This window comes from Canis lupus, chromosome 4 (assembly GCF_011100685.1).
Source record: "Canis lupus familiaris isolate Mischka breed German Shepherd chromosome 4, alternate assembly UU_Cfam_GSD_1.0, whole genome shotgun sequence".
Lineage (NCBI taxonomy): Eukaryota > Metazoa > Chordata > Mammalia > Carnivora > Canidae > Canis > Canis lupus.
Window position 1 is genome coordinate 84,240,738 of NC_049225.1, and position 26,229 is coordinate 84,266,966.

General features: G+C 36.6%; 1 protein-coding gene across 3 annotated transcripts in view; it reads left to right on the forward strand.

The window, feature by feature from the left end:
- CDH12 (cadherin 12) overlaps nt 1–26,229 on the forward strand; it is a 1,036,190-nt gene that overhangs the window by 977,107 nt on the left and 32,854 nt on the right. For all 3 annotated transcript variants that reach the window (XM_038535417.1, XM_038535416.1, XM_038535418.1), the window contains 2 exons: nt 8,014–8,201; nt 21,017–21,270. In XM_038535417.1, the coding sequence (XP_038391345.1) occupies nt 8,014–8,201; nt 21,017–21,270 (442 nt within the window). The remainder of the gene's footprint in view (nt 1–8,013; nt 8,202–21,016; nt 21,271–26,229) is intronic.

Genomic DNA, 26,229 nt, shown 5'->3' on the forward strand with positions numbered 1-26,229 from the left:
GGCACCTGGGTGACTCAACAGTTGAGCACCTGCCTTTGGCTCAGGGCCTGATCCTGGAGTCCCGGGATCGAGTCCCGCATCAGGCTCCCTGCATGGAGCCTGCTTCTCCCTCTGCCTGTGTCTCTGCCTCTCTGTGTGTGTCTCTCATGAATAAATAAATAAATGAAGTAAAATAAAAAACAAATTAAGAGTAATACTGATGTGGGATTGTTTGAAGGTTCAGGGAGCTGAGCTATCTCCTATGTGATATGAGTCTATTTTTTTCTGTGAAATGAGACAGAGTAACCAACTGAGATGGTCTCCAACTTACGACGGATCAACTTACTTTACAGTGGTAACGGCAACTCCTATTCAGTAGAAATTGTAGTTCGAAATTTGATCTTTTCCCAGGCTCACTGTACGTGGTATGATGTTGCCTCATGACGCTGAGGAGAGGCAGTGAGCCACAGCTCCCAGTCAGCCGTGAGATCACGGGGATAAGCAACTGCTGCATTTTCAACCATTCTGATTTTTCTTTTCACCTTCAAAACAGTGTTCAGCAAATTATGTGAGATGGTCGACACTTCATTATAAAACAGACCTTCTGTTAGATGTAATGTAAGGTAGGTGTTCTGAGGATGTTTAAGGTAGGCGAGGCTAAACTATGATGTCTGGTAGGTTAGGTGTATTTTCAACTTAAACTATTCTCACCCTACAATGGGTTTATTGGGACCCAACCCCACTGTAAGTTGAGGATGACCTGTAATAAAAAAAGTAAAGCAGAGATTTGTGGAAAATAAATTAGTTTAAAACAGAGTTCCTAGCAAATAATAATAAGTTACCTTTGCAAATTTGTATGCTTTGCAGCTAATCTTAAAAGTGCATTTGAGGTTAGTAATCAAAATTCACAGTGCTATCTAGCTGCTTCTCTTGGGTTTTCCTCAGTCAATTGCACCTGCTTGGGAAAGAGGGCAATTGTCATTATCAAGGGTTGAGTTTTACCACATTGCCACAATAGCATGAGCAAGACATATAAGCCATCGGTTAATATGATAGTGAAAGGACATAATGTGTTTTTTTTTTTTTTTGACATAATGTGTTTTGTTGGATGAGGAAAGAAAAAAAAAAGCAACAGCACAATGATAATGAATTACTGGATGTAAAAAGATCAATACAGTGACATTAACTAACATTAAAGTTATTTATATTTGATACTAAAGTTGATATTTACTGTCTCTCTATTAATATATATTTATGTTACCAAAGTAGCATAGTAGTAGTAATTGAATAAACAAAATAGGAAGGCTGAAGATTATGATAATGTTTGGCTTTGTCATATTATTTATACTATTTGGAATGTTTCCCACCAACTGATTTCACAGACCCAACATCATCCAGTTGACTCAATTCAGATTCTCAGCTTAACTGCCATAAAAAGTAGATAGAATTGTGTAACTTGCCTGGTGTTACTTAGCAATTCTACTTCATTCGTGTGACTGTTTAGTTAATACCAACCTCCCTCACTGTGTAATAAATGCCATCCGCATAAATATAGTTTTTGTTTGTTTGTTTTCTTTATCATTCCATGGAGGAAGTGACTAAAATCTGCAGTTGAATCACATATCAATCATCTGAGTTATTGGAAGACTTAACAACTAATCTACTACCCAAAGGAAATTTGAAAAGGACAATCCGTTATCCAGCCCTAAATTTTTGTATTGTGTATAGCTACCCAGAACTAGAACGTTTAGAGGGACGGATTTCTCCTATCTCTGAGAAAAGAATATTTCTATTATTATATAGAATTTATAGAATTTTATAAAATTTATAAATCCATCAATATCTTGGATATTGTGTATATGGCATTTCATGTTCATGGACATAGTTAGGTTGAAGTCTAACCTAAGCAATTATAAAAGTTGTAAAAAGATGCAGTAATCTGGCCAATACAGTAAGGTTCCTGCTTCCAAGTACTGGCCACTTCCAACAATGGGTTCCTCCTAGGCCCACCCCAAGAATGAGCAGGACTGGAGGTGCCTGTCATTACTGAGAGATTCCATTCACTCTATGCTTAGATGCTTGAGTAAACTCTAGTCTGAATCCAACTTTGTTATCAGGATGGATTTTCCTTGTGGACTGTATTTCTATTACTTTAATTTGGACGTATTGAAAATATAGCTTCAGGCTTTTGAGGAAATAGAAGGCATAAAATGTTCTTCAACCACCCAGATATTTTTATTCTTGAATCCTTCAGTTTAAAGATATGGGGAAAATGTTTCAGCTAAAATGAAAATAGCTTTTCAGAACTTTTCGACCACCTCCCTTTCTTTTATCTCCATACCTCTGTTGGCAGTTTCCTGTTGACGACTGCCATTCCTACAGGAACAGAGTATAAGACAGATATGGAGATTATCTACAGAATTACTATTTGAAAAGCAGCCAGTAATAATAGATATTAGTTAGGAGCTTCATGAATTATTATATAAGTGACACCATCATTATCCTCATCCTCATCATCATCATCATTCCAATTTTACAGATCAGGAAAAAAGATTAAATATTTTGTCTCAGGTCACAGAGCTAAGAAGAGGCTATAACAGGATAATAATTTATAGAAAGCTCCTTTTTACTCATACAGACATATTATTTGCTTCCATTTCTTTTTTATTTTCTTTAGATAGAGTGAAATAATTTTGTGTCCTATTATTATATTTGCTTAAGAAACTAAAACAATAAAATCTTGATAAAGCAACATTTTATTTTATTTTACTTTTTAGAGATTTTATTTATTTATTTGAGAGAGAGTGTGTGTGTGTGCTGGGGGGTGGTGGGTGGGGCAGAGGGAGAAGCAGACTCCCCTCTGAGCAGGGAGCCCGATGTGGGGCTCCATCCCAGGACCCTGGGATCATGACCTGAGCCGAAAGCAGATGCTTCACTGACGGAGCCACCCAGGGGTCCCACAACATTTTATTTTTATGTGATTAGATGGTAAATTACATACACACACATGTGCGATCACTATTTGAATGTTTGAATGTTTGAGTTGAATCACCGAATCAAAAACTTAATGGTAATACACCTTATTTTCTAAAGTTTAAGCATAAATGTAGCATTTCAAGCGATTATCTATATACATGGTCTCAAATATTATGTTTTCATGTTCCTAAAAATCTTTAACATTCTTATTAATTTGAAATAATGTCCACTTAAACCTTCCAATATTTTTGGTATCCTACTCTACTCAAATACACATTCACACCTCTGAATTAATTACTCCTCATCTAGGGCACACTCAGTTCTGTGTGTAGTTGAATGTTGACTTCTTTTTTTGTTTGTTTTATTTTTATTTTTATTGAATGTTGACTTCTTATACGTTGTTTTGAGTGGCATTAGTTATTATAATAAACCTAAAATAGAATGTATTTCAACCTACTGGAATGGATTGTTCTATCTTTTTACTTGCCATTCCTATTACTGAATGATGTTATAGGATTATATAATTCATTCACTTAATATCATTTTCAGGCCCTTTAATTTTTATTTCTCAGTAGATTATAGCATATTAACTTATGCTTTGTTAAATAATTATATCTCTCTTGGTATTTCCATCAGCACTTGGAAATTTTTCAAGGAAAAAAAGGAAAAAAATGTTGTATATCCTTTGTCCTTAGATATCAGTGAATGCCAGCTGACACACACACAAACCTGGTGTGGGTCCTAATCGAAGTATATTTTTTTAAAAACAACATGCTTCCTGAGAGGAGACCCATGTGGCCAATAAGTAATAGATACTTTTACCTTTGGAGCTAATAGGGAGCCTTATCTGTAAGAAGATTTAGAATCCGATCACTGTCATTCCACTTAGTTCACTGCATGCAATTTTCGCCTTTTCCATGGGAACTTTTTTTTTCTTCTAAGCACAGCATGTATATTTGATAAGTATGTAAGTATATATTCTTATTGACTCTGAGCAGTTTCTTGTCACCTGTTTTATTTCTTAATCTGTGTCGTACAGGTAGTGCCATTAAGATGTTTCATATGCATCAAGAGTTGGGCCCGTAGATGTTGGCACCGTAATTACATAGTACATCATAAGCCATCCAACGTTGGCACCGCTGAAGATTGCTTCAGTTTTGAATTAATCTGAATGACCCCAGCTTTATTGCTGTCGAGTTTCTAGAAATGATAAAATGTCAAGTCACTGGAAATAAACCGACAGAGCCTTAAAAAAAATGACATGACTAATGCAACGTTTCTCTGACTTGTTCCATAGTCTGTAGACTTTATTACTCACTACAATATTTGATTTAGAAATGCTTGTCTTAATGAATGTGTCTTCCGCCTTAGTAAAATGTGCCCGCGATATAAAGAACAGGAAACGCAGTGCTCTGTATATCTGTGTTTTATGTACACTAAAACCGCAATACACAGAAAAGATGTAAGTGGTGAATCACTGTTTCATGGCTATTATATCTTAATTTTGGTGGGGCATCTTGGTGAATCTATTGAGTCAGTCTTTTTTGAAGAATGGCACTATTTCCATTTATCACAAGTTTTCCAACACTGTTAGATCATTATAAAATTTGTGGGCATACCGTACGCTGAGAACTTTTTAAAAAATGGTTATTTAACTTATATTGACATCGTACTACAAGCAATAGCTATCTTCATGTTTATTGTTATTGGCTTCATAAAACGTTCTTTTATAAAACACAAAACTCCTGTCTCGGCCTATTGTCCTGAAAAGGGGAACTCTCATTTGTAGTCTGCATTATCTGATGTCCTTCAGATTACCTTTCAGATTTAAAGATTCTTCTCATATTGGAGGGTCTCAATTCTGGCCATGGTTTCGACTTTCACTAACCATAATCTCCTGATGATGATGCCAGGCTAGATGATTTCCCTCGATCCTTTAAATTCTCTTAATTGGATTTCTAATTGTTCAAATGAAAATCTAACTAATAAAGTGAATGTGTAATCTCAATCGACACCCAATGAACGGAGCAAGTAGAGAGTAAGCAGAAATAGTGCAAGCCCTTCCAGTTGGATGTCCACGATTTCCCAAAGATTCCATCCAACCCTTCCCCATCTAAGTCCTCACCACCATCGCCACCTTGCACTGCTGGCCGTGTTTGAAATTTGAAATCCATTACACGAGGCAGATGCCTATCTCTTTCAAATCTGTCTGCCAGCTGTGTCTTTGATAATTTTTTTCATCTTAAATTTCCTAACTCAATATCCTGTTAAAGGAGGATGTGCAGTACATTATTCAACATAGACCTCTGTTACTCTATTTTATCAGGGAGAAAAAATTTAAGGCCTTTCTTAACACCTATTGATGTACCATGACCTTGGAATATGGCTAATTCTAGTACAGATTCAAGGCTTTTGGCGTTTGTTCAATTTCTTTTGTTACAGTCACAGGACAAGAGGCAAAGGGTGTCGACATGGATTTGACAGGTGATACTTCTACTTAATAGGCATTAAGAGAGAATGAAAAAAGGGAAATGAAGAATAACAAGTGTGAGAAGTTCAGGATAGCCTTAAATGAAGGTTGCGTAATTTCTTGCCATGCCAAACAAGAATTCAGGCACCATGATATTTGCTAGTGTCTCAGAAGTGCTTTAATCAGAAGACGGTTTGATATGGCTGTTGTGAAACTCACACTCTCTAGAAAGTAGACTGCAAACGTCACCTTAAGTTCTGCTTACGCAGTCATGGCTATTGGAACTCAGACAAATTCCACTTGGGTATTTGTCTATCCCTTTCTGGTAGATAATGTGTATACGTTTTGACCTACGTTTTCTTTTCTTTTTTTTTTTTTTTTAGATTTTATTTATTTATTCATGAGAGACGGGGTGGGGGGGGGGAGCAGAGACACAGGCAGAGGGAGAAGCAGGCTCCATGCAGGGAACCTGATGTGGGACTCGATCCCAGGACCCCAGGATTACTCCTTGGGCTGAAGGCAGGTGCTAAACCTCTGAGCCTCCCGGGCTGCCCTTGACCTATGATTTTATTCCTCCTCTGCTCTGGTTGCTTCAAGCCCAAACCCAACTTTAAATCCTGCCAACTTTAAGCATCTATCTCTCTATGACAAGCCACTATGTGATGTGTTCAGGGAATGAAATCTTATAAAACATCATCCTAACCTGTGAAAAGTTGCTAGCTTGATCAGTTTATGTAACTTCTTTAACCAGAATTCTTTTGTGATGTCTATATGTAACACTCCATTATTACAGCTATTATTATTATTTGCCTGTGTTCTGATTTTTCTATCATCTATCTATCTATCTATCTATCTATCTATCTATCTATCTATCATCTATCTATCTACTTATTAGACTTTTAAATATGTTCTTTTAGAAATATATGACATTTTCCCCTTTCAAGGCAAATATGCTGTTAATTAATTATCAAATTAACCAACAACTATTTTGGATCACTGTAAACGTGTACTTTCTCCTTTACAGGGAATCAAGCAAATTTAGGTAGGTATTTAGCTCTTTTTAGGTTAAATAGATGTCTCAATGAGGTCATGTCCATTGAATGTAAATAAGGGTGATTTTAACATTATATGAGCAAGTGGTAGATATCTTTTACGGGGGGTGGACATGAGCGATATATGACAAGGTTTAACTGCTACTGGGGCTGATGAAATGACCACATTTTGAGACCGTGAAAGAACTACAAGACTTATAAAATAATTCGGAGTAAATAGGAAAATATTTGACAAAATCTCCACAAGGCGTGGTTATCTTTTCTTCATGTTCCTTGAAGCCAATCGCTGAAATATCGTTATATAGTTTGATGAATGAACTTTACAGTTCAAGAATCATATTAAAGGCCTTCCTAATTTAATTTATGTAATGTAACCAGAAATTTTAAACGAATTAATTACCCTAGTTGCTCTAACTGTGGGAAAGTACAATCCAAAATACATTAACAGAAATTAAGACTGGAAATCAGATATCAAAATTTAAACTTTGTATTTTCGAAATTTCGTTTTGCCTTCACAGTTTTATTTCCTCCCATACTCCTCCTATCCTTATTTTGACTTAAACAGACTGCCATTTAATCAATTAGTATTTATTTTGATGGCAGATCAGTAAGATAGCTTATCTATTTTTTCATATTATTCTACTCAAAATTTCTAAGACTCTTTAATAGATGTATATATTTTCATTTTTAAAGGATATTATAAATTTTCTGGAGTCTAGTATATTTTACATAGATAGGATTTTTTCTAGGTTTTTCTGACTCAGTATCAAAATCATAGTAATATAGGTACTCCACCTGGTGGTATAAAATAAGCATTCCTTATTTCTTTTTTTTTTTTTTTTTAATGGGAAAAACTTTTATATGTTAATTTTAAATGTGTGTAAAAGTACCGTATAGGATACTCAGGAAAAATCTACTAAACACTAAAAAGAAGTTGAATATTAGTCAATAGTATAAAATACTTAGATCTATTACAGGTTAAAAGTTTTAACCAAACACAATTGTTTCATAGGCTGTTTTTAGCTTAATGGTTTATACTTACTGGGTAAATACTGTCTATCTATGTATGGGATATATATATATATAAGGAAAATATATAATATATCTGTATATTAGGAAATATAACTGTAATTTTCCATAAATATCTGTCAATCATCTTTATTTTGTCTCTGTCTTGTATCTTGAATTCTATGTTATTGTTACCAATTAATTAAATAGATTTTCCTGTCCCTCCATTTGATATTAGGTACAATTTGAGGCTGTTAGTATCTAAAATACTTCCTCAAAGTAGTTTAAATTTGACACACTTTACTATTTATAATCTCCAATTAAAAGTCTAGAACAGGACCTATTGGAGTGAGAAGTGAAGTTATTACTCTTCATCATAATTCTTAACTTGACGTAAATTCCTTTTTGACTTTGCACTATTATGTTCTAAATTGATTTACTTCATATATGTATATTTTTCAAGCCTAGTAATCTTACTATACACTTTACTAACTCCACTGTCGACATGAATTATACATTTCTTGTCAGGTATCTTCCATCTGAAAGTTCCCGAGTCTTCTCCTATTGGCTCAGCCATTGGAAGAATAAGAGCCGTGGATCCTGATTTTGGACAAAATGCAGAAATTGAATACAATATTGTTCCAGGAGACGGGGGAAATTTGTTTGACATCGTCACTGATGAGGACACACAAGAAGGAGTCATCAAATTGAAAAAGGTACATAGATGAGGTTTTGGACAGTTGACTACCCAGTATTAATTGGGGAACACAATGACTGAAAGCTGAAAATGAGAAAAATTTTAATTTCCTTCAACTAACAGTATTTTAAATAAAAAAAGACAAAGTGACTCCCAAGTATTCACTTCCTCAGGCACTTGTATTCTTCAATTCAATAAATACATGCTTGTTTGTTTGTTTTTAAAACAGGTCTATTAATTTGATTACATTATTAATTTTTTTTCCAGAATTTAATTATAATTTAATTTTTTTTTATTCTTACAAACTGAAACAGAAAAGGCTAACTGAAAAATAAGATGTAGAAGTAAACCCCACCAAGCTTGGTCTTGCCCCTCTCATGACGTTTTTGAGAAAATAAATATCGAATTCACACACTTGGTGAGAGTTTATATCATAGGGGAAGATTCTCTATGTCCACGACCCTTACTACTGAGGAAAGCGAGAGATGAGCAAGAGTAATGTTGGTCTTGAGGGGGTTTTAGAGAGGATTGATGAGAGAGAAGAAAGAAGAAGAAGAAGAAGAAGAAGAAGAAGAAGAAGAAGAAGAAGAAGAAGAAGAAGAAGAAGAAGAAGAAGGAGGAGGAGGAGGAGGAGGAGGAAGAGGAGTGGGAGGAGGAGGAGGAGGAGTGGGAGGAGGAGGAGGAGGAGTGGGAGGAGGAGTGGGAGGAGGAGGAGGGCAAGAAAAAGAGGATGAGAGGAGAGGGAATGAGACAAGAGAGAAGGAGAAAGAGAGGGAAGGAGGGAAGGACAGTGGTAAATGGACTGGTAAAAGAAGAGAATTGCAGAAGGGAAGAGCACAACTCAAAATATTTGAGGAGTTATAGTCTGTCTCTTGTTGGGTAGTGGCGTGAAGAAAAAGGAGACAACTGTGAAACAGAAAAATTACAATTATATTCGAGGCCTGTCGATTGTTTCCATAACAGGGGAGCAAATTATAGGCATTTTCAATAATGGAGCGCAGGCAAGAGTGAAACTCAGTTAATTTAGAACCGCTGTCCCCTCTCCTTCTACAGGGAACATTCTATGTAGCCCAAACTGCAGTGTGTCATACGCGTTTAATGATTGTGATAATTTTGGCCTACAAGAAGCATTTTTACAGTCACTCCCATTAATTGGGCTGCTGTTTGCATATTTGCTCAGGAACTCTGAATTGGAAGAAAGAAATTATATATATGGCTATAACAATAACACTGAAAAAGAACACATTTTTCATTTGGATTATTTATCACCTTTTTTTTCCACTATTGCACATAATTTTTACCTTTTCTAGAAATTACTTTAAACACGTGATCTCGGGCTGCCTTGGGGGCTCAGCGGTTTAGTGCCACCTTCAGCTCAGGGTGTGATCCTGGAGACCCGGGATCAAGTCCCATGTCGGGCCCTTTGCATGGAGCCTGCTTCTCCCTCTGCCTGTGTCTCTGCCTCTCTCTCTCTCTCTGGTCTCTCATATATAAATAAATAAAATCTTTAAAAAAATAAAAATAAAAAAATAAACACGTGATCTCATTCAGCAAATATACTTTTGTGTTGAATTTTCAAAGTCCATTTTGAAAAGTATGTGTCATATTCTTATCAACTTTACTTCTTTATTGTTAGTTCTTGTTTTGCCCTTTTTTCTCTTTTCTATTCAGTAGCAAGTCAATAAAATCTTATCACTTATTTTTTCTTAAAAGATAACTATACTTAAATGACTTACAAATGTTAATTTAATGGAGCAAATACGAATTCTCTTAGTAATAAGAAAAATAAGAGAAAATATTTTATCAACAGTTCATAAAATTTAAGTATGAAATTAAGTAAATTTACAAAGTAAAATAGAGATACAGAAGAGTCAATATGGCGTATACACTATTTTAAGAATTATATATATGTATGTATACTTATAGTTATTATAACTATATTTTATATTTGCATGTTTTATATTTGCATTTTTATTTGCACACATTTATCATCTCTTCCAATAAATAATTAGTATGTAAGTGTCAATCTGGGAAAATGTGTGGCATTCTTACTTATTTTTTAACACATATAAAAACGGAATGGTATGCCAACTGTAGTCTTTATATCAAATGACTTAATATTTGAAAGTAATGATTTAAAAAAGAGACTAGTGATTTAGTCACATAAATCAACTTTTTGTAAGTATTCATTTACTATACATCTTAACCATAGTTGTAAAGACAAGACTTTTCCCTTTTTAGCTAATGAAAGATTCACGAAAACAGTCATCGTTTGTTTTTGCTGCATTTACTTTATTTAACTTTTTGAGGATTTTCCTTCTAGTTAACTAGATTAAAATTGAGATCTGTGAAATGATGACATGACATGAGTAAAACTGATTTACCTAATGGAGAAAAGCGGTCTGAAAAATACATCTCCCAGTATAAAAAATACATTTTCTTCTTGTACTGGATGAATAATTGTCCACGTCGCTGACATAAAGTTTGTTAACTAAATAAAGTTCAGTGTCCATAACTAACCTTCACTCCTTCATTCAACAGATATTGATGGGGAAGCCACTAAATCCAAGAGCCCACTCTGGATTCTGGGAATAGAGCAGTAAACCAGACAGATCCATTCCCTCTACTCAAGCAGCCTCCACTCAGTTGGGGGAAGACAGCTGTTAAGTCCAAAAGCACTGTGAGCAGTGATAAATTCAAGCTTGAGAAATGTAAAAAAATGTAAAAAGTGTAGGGAGACAAGTGCGGGGAGGTGGTGGCTCTCGTGGTGGGGATGTTCAAGGAAGGCTTCTCTGGCAGCGGGGAATTTCAGCAGAGGCCTGAAGGAAGCAAGAAAGGAACCATGTAGTGGTTCTGAGTGATGCATGGTCTGCAAAGATGGGGCAGTTGCTGCAAGGAGGCCAGTGGGCTAAGTGCAGCCAATGAAAGGCTCCCTCGCCAGAGATGGGTCAAAGATGCAGAGAAAGGGCCCTGCTTGGAGAGCCTTGAAGGCCAGGCCAAGGGCTTGAATTAGATCCTGGTGCAAGAAGCCTGGGGTGACTGTGGATCTAAGTGGCCTTTACCACCATGAAACAGGGCTGAGGTGGTTTCCTGAGGAGACTAAGGACTAGGAAACGAGGAGAGAAATAGACTAGTTAAAAGGCTATGGAACTGATCCCAGAAACTGTTGATGGAGCCATGGCCCATGACTTCCGTAGTAATCAAGGTTGCGAGAAATGGTGAGACTCTGGCTAGATTGTAAAGGAACAGCGAGAACATATTCTCATAAATATTCTGATCATCTGGCGAGTTACCCGAGCGTTTGAATGGATTTGTTCTTGGCGCTGTAATTTGTTTTAATCTCTCAGTGAGGAACCACCAGAGGCGATCCCTATCTGTTAACCTACAGCTCTGGTGGGAAAGAAAACTGCAATTTGCGGAGGACATCTATTAAATCTTTACAAAAGAAAAATACTCCATGAGAACACTTCCATAACAGAATTCTAAAATCACCTATCACCTATCTACCCACACACCTACCTACCTACCTAGCTGCCACATATATTATATTTTGTGTGGGTGAACAAATATGTGTAGATAGATGACGTGAGTAAACATGGTGGTGTGATTTCATAAAAATAAAACAATTAGAGAAGTATTCTGTTGCATAAAACCCATGAAAAACTCAAAATTAATTTAAATGACTGTAATTCTTTAGAGGGTTTTTTATTTTATTTTATTATTATTATTATTTTTTTACTCGGGGGGGGGGTGGTAGAGACTGTATTATAGAATTATTTCTGCATATATCCTATAAGTTCTCGGGAAAGTTTACCTTGCACTTAACTTTAGGATTCCTGGAAGAATTAAATGTGTAATTAAATATGTAAACATCCATAGGAGTGTTTCAATTCCAGGATGATCTTTTAATTAGTGTTTTGAAAACTTTCCCTTCAATATCTCAGCATAAAATTGCAAAAAAGCCTTTAAATGTAAAACAAAGTCACATAGGAATTATGTTGTTAATGCGTTCAGAAAGTCCAAAAACATATATTCTCCCTTGAATATGTCGTTATTTGTTAAATGTCAGTTACTTCCATTGTTTGGCTAACAGCATATGGTGCTCCTTGTTTTCAGAGTTTTTCTTTGCTTAATTTATTTAATAATCCATGAAAATACTTAAAAGTCCTCTGAAGCACATATTCTCATTATTGCTCTGTCTCCAAAATCTTCATCTGCCCTCCCTATATTATTTCCCCTCTCTCTTTCTGAGGAGGGTCAAAGTGGATAAAAGCGATGGCCAGGTTTATATGAGCTGAGAAGAATGAAAAAAAAATAAAAAGCATTCTTATTAATTTATTTTTTAACATCAGCTTGGATTCAGTTTATGAGCACTATGACAGGATGTTATTTCACTGTGTCACTTTGAATTCAGAGTAGCGTCATGAAACTTGATAAATCTTCTCAAGGCACAAGCTATTTTGGTAAAAGATAAAACACACACACACACACACACAAAACTACTCTCTACTTACATCCTATTGCATTGAGCAAAATTTAAAGGAATAGAAAGGATCCTATTAAAGGATCCTATTTGTTCTTACATGTTATGGCATCAAAAACAGTAACATCAGAATAACAACTTTTTTAAATTTTTCATCCCATCTAAAAATTGGGAGATGAGATACATTTAAAATGAGAGTATAAGGGACGTCCTGGGTGGCTCAGTCAGTTAAGCCTCCGACTCTTGGTTTTGACTCAGGTCATGATCTGAGGGGGGTGAGATGGTGCCCAGAGATGGGCTCCGAGGTGGGCATGCAGCCTGCTTAAGATTTCATCTTCTCCCTCCCTTTTTCTCTCTGGTCCTCCCCCACTGCTCTTGTTCTTTTTCTCTTCCTCCTTCATAAACAAACAAACAGATAAATAAATAAATAAATAAATAAATAAATAAATAAATAAATAATAATAATAAATAAAATTGCTGAATTTAAGATGCATTATGTTCCTATTTCATTCATTTAGAGAAAGAGAGAGAGAGAGAGACAGCACGGGAAGGGGGAGAGGGAGAAAGAGAATTGTAAGCAGGCTCATGACCAGTGTGGAGTCCAACCCGGGGCTCAACCTCACAATTCTGAGATCACGACATGAGCCAAAATCAAGAGGTGGGTGCTTAACCGGCTCAGCCTCCTAGGTGTCCCTCGGTAATTTCATTCCTAATTGAAAAGGTTAGTTGAATACATTTTACTCAGTAGTTTTTTTTTTTTTTTTTTCCTACTGGATAACTGAGAATAAATATGTATTTATTATATACTTACTTATTTGGTATAAATATAAAATGACATGAGTTAAAAATATTCAAGGATTGAAAATAGAAATACATCTGTAGAAGCACTGGATTTTTCTTGTCACTCTTTAGAAATCAAAGCAATTAAAATCGTGGGGGGTGAATAAGTTGTGCAAAAGGACAATTTTATTATCTTGCATAATTTTTCTAACAGTTCTCTACCATTTCTATCAAAATGTCTATTGCTAACTCGTAAGTAAAGATAATGTAAGTGTAAGGAATGATGAAGGGATTTCTTTATTTTTAGATAAATGAGGCTTCTTGATTTAAATGAAAAAGAATTCTTACTATTTGATGTTACTTGGAAATATTATTTCATCCCGAATAAATGTAACTATAATCATACTATTTCCAAAGCAGAGTTCCTTTTTTTTTTCCTTTAAAAAAGAAATAAATAAAGGGCTTTATTCTCCAGGATTTTTTAGTAAATAGGTCCCAGGGAACTCTTCGTATTTTACTGAGGCCCTGTTAGTAAACCTCTTTCTTTTTGCAGCCGAATGGCAAGGAAAGGCGTTTGCACCCAATGATTTGGTAGCAGAGCACCATCGTGTGGTTAGTTTTTGAATAACTCAAAATAAAACACCTTTGCAATAACTTGCTTTATGTAGCCAAACATACACCTTCGTGTACTGAGTTTAGAACACCCTCTGTTCAGCTGGCCGGCCCGCATGTGTGTGCTGGGAGATGAGAAAGTGGTGTCCTTTGATTCTGTAAGTTCTACGTCCCGGGCTCTGTCCACACCTGTCATCACCTCCTTTCCACATCTTACCTAACTCCGCTCACCAGTCTCCCAAACCCTAAAGGGGCTCCCATGCTGAAATCACCAAGGTAGATTGCTTTGCTGCCTCGCCGTCACCTAAAGCTGTGTGTCCTATGGTCTGCTCAAGCTCTGAACGACCAAATCCCACCTCTTCTCCCAACGAAAGGGCTCCTGGTCAGCTCTCCTCCCGCCTAGATAAGGCTCCAACTCCTTCCCAGGGTCTTAACCCCCAGATCTCGGCTCTTTCTTGTGCTGCTTCCATTGCCATCAGCCTCCTCTTGCCCAATAAGACATGAAGCCTGGCCCCTGATTTCTCCAGAACATGGGTTAAAATCTCCTTCCTCTCCTCCTCCTGGGTTGACGTGCACCCCCATGGTTATTCCTTCTACGACTGCAGTGGCTGTTCTCAGAGTGTCACCCTTGTCTTTATTTAACTCAGCCTCTCTGCTATGAGTAATGATCAAATCTCACTCTATTAACTTATTTTTGTGCTTAAATCCTTTTGTTTGTTTGTTTGCTTCCATCATTAGTAAGAGACAGAGCAAATAGTGTATTTTTTGTTATCATCTCCTGCACACACACAAGCTACCTTCCATCTGTAGCAAATTCACTGCAATTTCTAATTGCAATAACCAAATAGGCTATTTGGTTAATAATTTGAATAATTTGAATAACCAAACAGGCTATTCATCCTTTTGCATAGAAAGACACAGCCCTACATGAGCATCTTAATTGATTCCCTCCTTTTTAAAAACTTTTCCCCAAACCTTACGCCAAAGACTTCCATGAGTCCCTTCCATGAGGCCAAGTTGATCACTTCTTACTTTCTTCCCAAATGTCAGCATTTCTGCTAAAACACCTATGAGACATGAGGCACTCACAGTTTAAGACACCGATTATGTCTACTATATTTTAGCTGCCTAAAGACACTTTATCACATCTATATTTGCGTGGTCATGACAAAGGAAATGCTTGAAATATACAGGGAGTGTAATTTTTTGTTGACTAAAGAACAAATATGTTAGCTTACTGGTTTAATTTATGATGCATCATTATTATTATTATTTTTTGGTTCTCAGTACTATGCAGAGTTTAACGTATTTTATAAATGATATACAAATGGCAGCTAAGAAACAGAAAAGAAAGATAACTTTTTCAAAATCACACAGCTTGCAGTAAATTATTGTACATGTTTGAAAGGCGTATTAACTATTGTAAGGAACCATGTAGGTTAGAAGTGAAATGTGAGATTGGTTATTTGAGGCAGCTCAAGAGATAATTGGCCTCCCTAGATAATCATGGTTTATTCTGTGAGTGCATACAGAGCACGTATTTTGCTTCAGCATTTATAAGGTTTAATGTAATCTTTCATTTTTAGGGAATATATTACCTGAGAACCTCAACTAGAAGCACTAGAACTTCCTTCAATATTCTTTTTCTGTTTTGTTTTGTCTTACTAAATTGTCACTGAATTAGTTACTGAATTTGTTCCAAAAAATATTGTCACTAAAATATGGGCATAGAACTAATAATGCCCGTGATTCTTAAGTTAATTTGTTAAAACTATCAAAAATTTGTAGTGCTACAAAAACCTGGAGTGTGACTGATGCATGGAAAAATTAAACGCGTTTCTAATAAATAATTCTGTCACAAATTTATTTAGAAGTAGCTTTTATGAAATGTATGTTTCTTTAATAATTTTATTTAGGAAATGCTTTTTTTTTTTTTTTGGTCTGGTCATTCTGTAGCTTTTTAAAGATTTTTTTGTTTTTAATTGTAAAACTAAGATGCTGTTGAAATTTTCTGAAACCTAAAATTCAGCTTTTAAATAGGGCCATGTTTGATTTTTTTTTCCCCTTTGTTGTTGGGGCGTTCTCACCTAATAGTGTAACAACTTTTATCCCTCAAACTTCACTACTTTTTAGTAAGCTGTGGAGTTGAATTCTTTCCTCAGTGGTTTTAGGATACACACAAACTTGCCCATCTACCCCCAACCCACAAAACATACATCCGTCTCCCATGGTTTACATTTTTCCATAGCATTCATTGTCAACTACCATGCTACATATTTTGCTTATTTCTCATAGTCTTGTCCATCAAGGCCTAGAAGCTCCGTGCAGGTGGTGATTTTATCTGCTTGGTTCAGCATCATTATCCTCGGTAATGATGTCTAGAACATGGTGGGATGTCAAGGAATATTTATTGAAAGGAGGAATGAAATGCATCTGGACTTTTGCCCTTGCTCACCTTCTATCAGGCTAGTTTCCTTCTGACTTCACCATACCTGGTTCTTCTCATCTCAGTTCCTAGTATTACATCCTTAGAAATGCACTTCCTATTGGCCCTATGTAACTATGTTCCCTCCTGTCCATTATCCCATTTCTCCCCTAAATCTTAACACTAACTGAAAATTATGTACTTACTTTTTGGTTGTTGTTCTGGCTCTCCCTCTCTACAATGGAAGGTTCATGATAAAATGAACTTAATTTAACTCATTAACCACTATGTCCTCAACTCCAAACATTTGACTCAATCACTCTGGTTCTAAATCAATTTGAATAAATCAAAGAAGTTGGTGCAGATATCACCTATGGATGATTTACTATGTAACCTGAGTTGTGGTAGAATTTTAGAATAATTTCTTATGGAACGGAAAATGCTAGTAACAAATAAACTGGTTACCATGATGATCATAAAACTCAGTTTTGGCAAACTTAATTTTCCTTTAAAATGATGCTTGATCTGAAAGTCTTATCTTTGTGGTGCACCCTGGCATAACGAGCTCTCTTTACGAGATCTTATTGCTCTTGTCTTTTCATCACAGTTCAGCCAGTACAAATCTGTTTTCTGCTTGTCTTGAAGAGCATCTACCCTGTTTTGGAGAAGGGTACAGCCCTCATTTGGACTGATTGAAAATTTTCCCTTCCATTGACCAGGAGGAACTATGATCTGATTGAGAAAGTAGAGTCTTATCACTAAAGGATACATTCCGTTGAGTGATGACTTCCCTCTGTTGGTGAAATAATACAGATGCAGCTTAGTCATAAAAATTGAAGCAATAGAGCAGAGTAGAAAGTCAAGAGCAATGAAAGCACCGCTATTGTGGGTAAGAGACCACCATGATGGCATCCTCTGCTGAAATCTCAGCTCTCTCAGGCTGAGATCCAGGTGTAGGCTGGGGTGCGATCTGATTTGAAGCTTTGAGATGTTTTCCAAGCTCAGGGGAATTGTTGGCAGAGTTCATTTCTTGGTGTCTCTCTGCCTGAGGCCTGTGTTTCTTGCTAGTCATTGGCCATGTTTCAGCGTCAGCTCCTGAACGCGCCCCTTATGCACTTGCCAGGGGGATCCCACACTCCCAATTTTACTTCTTCAAGGCCAGGAACAATTTATCTGAATTACTTTTTTTTTTTTTTTTTTTAATGACTCACATAATTAGGTCTGACCCCTCAACTCAAATTTCCCTTTTGGTTCACTCAACTTCAAGTCATGAAGGCCCTTTGTTATATTTGCATATTTTGTTTTTCCATCAAACTTGAATTCCTGGGGTGATATCTGAGGCCATTCACATGCAGCTCACAGAGTCAAGGGAAGGGAATTATAAGGGGCAGAAATCTTGGGGACATCTTGGAATTCTATGAAAGCTGCTGTTTTGCTAATTCCTTCAAATAGATCTACAGCTACATTTCCACAAAACGTTATCTGGACCCATGTTAAAATCCTGAAAAATCCAAGGGAGCCATTGTTTTGCATTTTATGCCACAATCGCATATTCCTCCTTGAAATGAAAAAAAAAATGCATTTACCATTTAATATTGTATGTAGTTTTCCATGAGCTGGATCTTAGCAAAGTAAAAGCAGAGAAAGTGTCTAAAAATAAATATGCAAATAGGTGATGTTTGCCCAATTCCTCCTTTATACCCTGAAAAGCAATGAAATATACTATATTTTGCTTCTCCATAGTCACTGATTTTTTGTTGTTGTTGTTTTTTGTGTTTTTTTTTTTGTTGTTTGTTTGTTTGTTTGTTTGTTTTTACCATACTGCTCCCTATAATGCCAATTGTTCCTTGGAAATTTTGGTCTTACTAACTTTCCTTTCTTGAAACAGCCTTAGGAACTCAATTAAATTCTTTTTAATCAATCATTTTCTTACTTTTCTGGAAAGGTTCACGAAATCCAATGGGCCCCAAGCAATGTTATAAAGGTTTCTATTTATTGTGCAAGAGCTAAATTAGCTCAACTTCACGATAATGGAATTCTGTCATAGAATATGATTAGTTTTCTAGGAATAAAAAATAATCTTGTTTGTTCTATACCTATCTCAAATATTAGAGTTTTTGTTGGTTGTAAAGTTAGATGAGTTTTATTCTTCAGCACCCTCATCCTCAAACCCCAAATGTAGAGGGTAGTTAACCAGATGGTTTGGATAAAGTCAACTAGAGAGAGGTCAGTGTTGATTCTGTTTGCTGTTTCTGAGCTACTCAGTTTTATAAAATGGCATTGCCCAGGGGTCAGGATATTCAAGAAGTAAGGCCATGTAGGATGTCATTGTGGCATTTCTCTTAGAGTTTTTTCCAATTCTTTGATCACTGCACAATACAAGTTTCCAGTCTCAAAATAATCTGTATGCACAGAGTCTCATCTCACTCCCTGACCACCAAATATTTGTCTGCTATGAAATGTCAGAAATTCTTAAAAGGCATAGACTATGCCTGATAATATTCTGACATGAGGAAAAAGACAAAGTGTGGAAAAGTTTTCAGAATTCTCCTTCTGTTTCTGGACCTGAAATGGACTTTGAAGTGGGAATCAGTCGGTCAGGTGGGTGTGGCATGTTGATCAAGGAGGTGAATGAAATGTAGGTTTTGTCTAGAAAGAGTCTCCCAATCATGAAAATAAGCAGGAGCATGTTAATGTCTAGGGGAAACCAGGGAGGGAATAAGGAAGCAATTGGTATCAGCTCCTATCGTCTAAGACAGAAGTTAACTTTGGGCCACAAAAAGGAGTAAATATAAGCCAGGGCAGCTCCATTAGCTTTCTAGGCAAAAGGACCCAAGGTGATAGAATCAAAATAGTCTTACATGAGAAAATGGGGGTCAAAAAAAAAAAAAAAAAAAAAGGAGGAGAGGAGAAAAGGGGATGATGATGATGATGATAGAGGGTCACTAAGATGGAAAATTATATTGCTTAGCATTCATTGAGTATTTATAGTTCACCAAAACTTGATGTTATTTATATTTTGTTCACATAAGCAATAGCTATAATATCAAGCATGTCATGTCATGCATGTCATTCTTTACTGTTGTTGGCTTAAAGATAAATTGACATTCCTAACAGGAAAGTGATGGAAATGGAAGAAATCAACATATTGATGTAATAGGTCAATAGGTGCGAGGCAAGTAACTAAAAATATGGAAAGTAAAAAAAAAAACATTGAGCCCAAAGCAGATAAAAAAGCACGAATAAAAATTGGATGAATTAGATAAAATAAGGGAATAATTACAGGGATAATACATATAGATTTCCCCTGAATGAAAATTATTATGGACAAAACCTAAACACCACATCTAGAAGGTATTACTGTTTGCTCTAATAAGCTCTGTGGAATAGTGAGAGGATCTCACAGTGTTTTTTTCTTTTTTTTTTTAATTTCCTTTTTTCATCCTCAGAGAAAATGCATAAAACAACACTCTTGTCCTTAAGAGAGAAATATGCCTCCTTTATTTCCCCCAGGTGTGCTGCGGCAAAAAACCAGATGTGTTGACAAAGCAATTAGCCAAGTCATTGGAGTCACACCAAAGGGAATTAATTTAGAAAACAGAAACTTTTAAAGGTCCCTGAGAATCTCTCTGTTAATGTTAATTGCGTGTTGTGTTAGTTTTTCATAGGTGATTAGAAGTCAGGCCATTGACCTTATAGTTTATATAAAACACCACAGCAGCACCATATTTCCAGAATATAGTATTTTCAGTTATTGGGACCATGAAACTACTAGTCAGCATAAAAGTGAAAAGAAGTAGTAGTAAAATAATAGAGAATCGGTGACTTCATGGATGAATGACTTCCAAATACTATGTTTCACAATTTCCTTTCATTTGATCCCATATGTTCAAGGTAAAACATTGGTAAAATATCCTGGAGATGAGTTGCAATGCTTACTAATTATATACACATTGCTGAAAACGCCAAAGACGGAAACACTTTGTATAATTACTACTGTGTATGTTTTAAAGCTTGACATGGTTCTTTTTTTATTGAAAAGACCCAAACACTCAAAAATGTCTAATAAAAAATGATATTATTGTCAAAATAAGAAGAAGGACCAAGAAAAAAATATATATTTTGTTTTACCCAACTTGTAACTGGAACGTAGACCGTGTTAACTCCAATTTCAATTTCGTGGTTTTAATCACAGCTTGATTCCACTAGATGTCAGCATCGTATAAGACTAGAAAATGCTGCCCTTAAAATCTCTTTGGCAGCTTTAACTGCTCAGATGAAACGAGTAAGCCCTAAGTAAGCATGTGTGTGCGCTTACCTGCCATTTTAATACATGCAACTGATTATCCTGACAGGTTACCTAGACTATTCTATGAATGGGTCCCTCTGAGAAGGTTTCTTTACCTGCTAATTAAAAATTTTGTCACCCCTACAAAATTGATACAAACTTGCCAATGCTCTGAAACCCTGTGCCCCATCTTCCCCGCCTTCTGTGTAAGTGCACCTCTTCATTTCTGATTTGTCCTCATTTCAGCCATTAGATTTCGAAACCAAGAAGGCATATACTTTTAAAGTGGAAGCCTCCAACCTTCACCTTGACCACAGATTTCACTCAGCCGGACCTTTTAAAGACACAGCCACAGTGAAGATCAGCGTGCTGGACGTGGAAGAGCCACCCGTTTTCAGCAAGCCACTCTACACCATGGAGGTTTATGAAGACACTCCAGTTGGGACCATCATTGGTGCTGTCACTGCACAAGACCTAGATGTGGGCAGCAGTGCTGTGAGGTGAGCAAAGGAAACGTTTTAGGTTCTGTGGGTCAGAGAAAGCAAATAACAAAACGAAAAACGCTCTATCCAAACCTGGGTGAATTGATTCAGTTTGGTGATGGGAGACTTGAAAGCGTGATAATACTGGATGAAAAGCTATGGGATTTAACCAAAAACATCTGCTGTCAGTCCCTGCGACCGGCTTTAGTAGCGCTGTGATGTTGGACGTGTCGCTCAAGCGAAACAATCTTAACTTTTTAATCCGTGATTAAATCTGTGTTCAATCTGTGATTTCCCATGATTAATGATACTACGCTACTTTCACAGGGCCTCAGATAGAGTAGACATGTAATACATTTTTCAATCCCTCCGAAATCTCTCTCACTAAAAGTTAGTGTTTGATAAAGATGGTTTTGCCATTTGGAATTTGCAGTTCATTGTTTTCACTGGCAGTTGTGTCCACTGATAAAAGCAGGTAGTGCCAGTCCTAGGGTAAGACGGATTATGGAATTGCTCAAAGCCCAGACTTTACAAAGAGCTCCTATTGATATAAGGATATAGGGTATGAGGGTACTGTGTAGGGAGGCCACACAGCTGTCAACAGAGTCAAGAAAATAATCTCTGTCTTTCTTCCCACCCCAAACCCATACATTCCATTTGTACTACTACTTAAATAGGGTGGGAGGTGCCCCAGATCCTGCCACATATTTTGAGACTTGCTATTGATTCAACTATGTTTCTTCTGTATGGTTAAATTCCGTGCTAGCTGTCCACATCCAGCATATATATAGGAATGAGGCTGAAAAGAGAGACACACAGAGAGAGAGAGATTGATTGAAACGGGAGAGACAGAGAGAAATATGTGATTTGTTCTGAATCTTCCACCGCAGTGCGGTTGAACCTTCATAAACAAAACCAGACCAAAGAAAAGTAGGCTTTTAATACAAAGACATTTTTGACATAGGGAAAATATATAGACACATATCTCATAAGATTTTATGCCATGGGGCAATAATAACAATTTTAAAAGGCTGAATGATTTAAATAATAAATCATTCAGTGGTTACCTCAATATATTCATAGCATATAGGAAAAATCCTAGGACAGGGCAGGAGAGCATGCAAGGTCTGCTCTTTATATTCACCTGAATCCATCTCCCAAAGTCCATCTGGGTAATCCCCTTCTTGAAACATCTCGGTGGTCAAGAGAGAACTTTAAAAAAAACACATTTGTCTTGGGAAAGAGAAGCAAAAAGGCAATTAATGAGTGTCCCTACAAGTCAGGTCGAAGGCTGGCTAATTTACTCATTGGATTCAAGTTGTTGGTCTCTATGTCCACATTACAACATGATATCCTTTCGGTTTAATTCCAGAAAACTATATTTATTACCAATCTTTGTAGGGGCATTCTCAAGAAATCAGCTCCATTGGTAGTTATTATATATTAACCCGTTATCATTCATCAATCCTATACTTGAGGCCCTGGGTGTGCTGCTGATAATCATGAAAGTGGAAAATGCCTGGTGAGTAGATTTACAGGTAATTTCAAGAGTATAAACAGTTACAGAAGAAATATGGAGGGCTGTAAAGAAAGTAATAAGAAGGTAAATAAATATGGATTGAAACTCTCTATAGTTCAATAACTGAGAATTTTGGAACACAGTGAAATACGATACCTAGAGAACATGCTAAGTTGTTTAATTTACTGTGCATTCAACTTTGAAGACTGAGAGAAGCATGATAGAGTCAAAATATTAATAAAATGTGATTTTAATGCAATACATTAAAAAAATAATTCAGGGAGTTTATTAGTAAAACTACCACCTGGTGAAGGTAAGGTGAGGGTTACAGACTTCCAGATATAACATCATGTCTAGAGTGAAGACCCTCGTGTGAGGAATAAAGGAAGCCTGCGTCTTAGAGATACTCTTGAACTACAGGACTGATTTTTGGGGGTGGTGAGGGAGGTGGTATTACTGTCACAGCAGCTCGTGTCTAACAAGACCTACTTTATGTGGAATAAAGTAACATCCCCAGTCTTACTTCTAATGGATAGCAGCCTGACTCGCCAAAGCTGTAGACACAGATGGATCTAATTGATCCCCGGGAGGGGTTGTCAAAAGACAGAGCTGCTTTTGAATCGGCATGAAAGCTGTCTTACTTCCATGTCCTTGGAGTAGACAATAAGCTTGAATCATGTCAGTTGAGGAAACATGGGGTATGAATTACCTTTTTTTTTTGTTTGTTTGAAAACATGTTTGTTCACTTAAGAATGATAGTAAAACTATGTTGTGAAAAATAAGCATCAAAAAGTGAAATTACTTGACATGTTCAGGTATGCTCTCTGCTTGGTTTTCTTTTGCTTAACTGTCTTTTCACAGGGCTGCTGTGCGAGGTAGTAATGTAGGGCTCTGTTCTGCCATCCCAGTGGGTATTTATTAATATTATTATTTTATCATCACTGAGCCACAGCAAAGAAGCAGAGTGCAATGGCATTCAGCAAAGACTGAAGCAAGGTGGAAGAAAGATTCCGTTACGAGTGATGACTCCTCATGCGGTTGACCTTTGAACGGTGTGGGAGTCAGGGGCGCTGGCCCTCTGCAGTGGAAAATCCCCATATAATGTGACCCTCCCCCGAATCTTACTACTAAGAGCCTACTGTTGACCAGAAGCCTAATGGATAATGAAAACAGCCGTTGGACACGTATTTTCTATGATAGATGTACTATATGCTGTAGTCTTACAAGAAGGTAAGCCAGAGAAATAAACATGTTATGAGGAGAATCCTAAGGAAGATAAAATAAATTTATAATACTGTACTGTATCGAAGAAGACCCACGTGTAAGTGGACCTGCATAGTTCCAACCTGTGCTGTTCACACAGAGGATTTTTAGAGTGGCGAAAATACCCTGTATGATGTTACAATGAATTGAGATGTTGGGTGAGTTGGGTGAGTAGACAAATAAGCTATGGTACATCCAGGCAAGACAGTATTTAGCACCTCAAGAACAGTGACCTAAGGACGCCTGGGGGCTCAGGGGTTGCACATCTGCTTTTGGCTCAGGTCGTGATCCAGGGATCCTGGGATCGAGTCCCACATCAGACTCCCCACAGGGAGCCTGTTTCTCCCTCTGCCTGTGTCTCTGCCTCTCTCTCTGTGTCTCTCATGAGTAAGTAAATACAATCTTAAAAAAAAATATAAATAAAAAGAAATGACCTAGTAAGCCATGAAAAGATATCTATGTTATTTATGGAGGTTTATGTTACTATGTATGTTACATAGGAGAAAGATGCCAATCCGGAGTGTTTACAGGCTGTAGGACTCCAACCATATGACATTCTGGAGAAGTTAAACTAGGGAGCCAGTAAATGGATCGGTGGCTTCCAGAGCTTGGCAGGGGTGAGGGTGGGGGAAAGATGAAAGAGCACAGAGGATTTTAGGTGTTGCCTTTCTTTAATATTGTCAACTACAGGGTGGATCCTGTTGTGAGGAAGAGATTCTGATGGGTGAGTGACTTGAGAAGATCATGTCTGACCCTTGTATATATACTCAGTTATCTCATTGGGAGGAGCTTCTTCTGAGTTTCTGGCTAATGGTACCCACAGAGATCAAGGAGAGATTGCAGATAGGCAAATCCAGTCATTGATAAACATACGAATTCAGATACGGCATTAAGTGGTATTTGGCTCAGAACTGGCATTAGGCAATCTGGAAATGAGATTCACTGAACTCAACTTTTCTCTTTACCTTTGCTCACACAATTCTATTCCCTCCATTCCCTCTATAGTTTCTCACCTTCTATTTCATCGCCTTCATCCTAGACTTGTGCCATCTTAGGTGGCGAAGCCATAGGTATACTTGTCACCTATTCTAACTCACTTCTTCCTCCAAATATTGTGTTTTTCTTATCTTTTATATTCACTAAAGACATCAGCCATATTGAAACTCTATCATTTTTGCTTATTTGAATGAATACGTATTCACTTTTTGACCACCGTCCCCAAAATGCAGAAAAATGAAAAGATTCTTGAGAGTTGGGGATATTTCCTTGTTCTCTCACATTCTACATGCAGAGTTTAATTTTATTTTAATGTTCTCTTGATATATTTATCCTAATATATAATGAAATATAGAATGTATATGTATCTGTGCATTTGTATTTTTTTCAAATTGACCATAAGCAGATCTGTTCTATGAATATAATAGGTTTTGGGTGCCTGTGTGGCTCAGTTGGTTAAGTGACTGACTCTTGATTTCAGCTCAGGTCATGATTTCAGGGTCCTGGGATTGAGCTCCAGTCAGGTTCTGCACTCAGTGGGGAGTCTGCTCAAGCATTCTCTCCCTCCCTCTTCTTCTTCCCCTCTCCCCCCTATTTCTCTCTCTGAAATAAATAAATAAATATAAATAAATAAATATATAAATATAAATTTAAATGTAAAATTGAATAATTTATAAAATATTAAATAATTTATAAAATATAAATTTATTATTTTTTATTTTTTTAAAGATTTTATTTTATCTATTCATGAGAGACACACACACAGAGAGAGAGAGAGAGGCAGAGACACAGGCACAGGGAGAAGCAGGTTCCAACCCGACATGGGACTTGATCCTGGGTCTCCAGGATCACACCCTAGGCTGAAGGCAGCGCTAAACCGCTGAGCCACCGGGGCTGCCCATAAAATATAAATTTAAATATAAATATAAAATATATATATATATATATATATATAATTTGTTCTTTTTGTTTTTAAAGGTTTGAAGACCTGGGTATTTAGGGCTTAATCTATGCTATCTTAGTACAATACAGTCAAGAGCATACTTTCTCTCTCTCTCTCTCTCTTTTTTTTTTCTCTTTTAGTAAATGGTTTCTAAGTTCCATAACTTCTATAAATGGAAATAATGGAAGCTAACTGTCATCAGTACATTTGCAAGTAGAAGTCATACAAAACTTAACTTTGCACAAATAATTCTCTT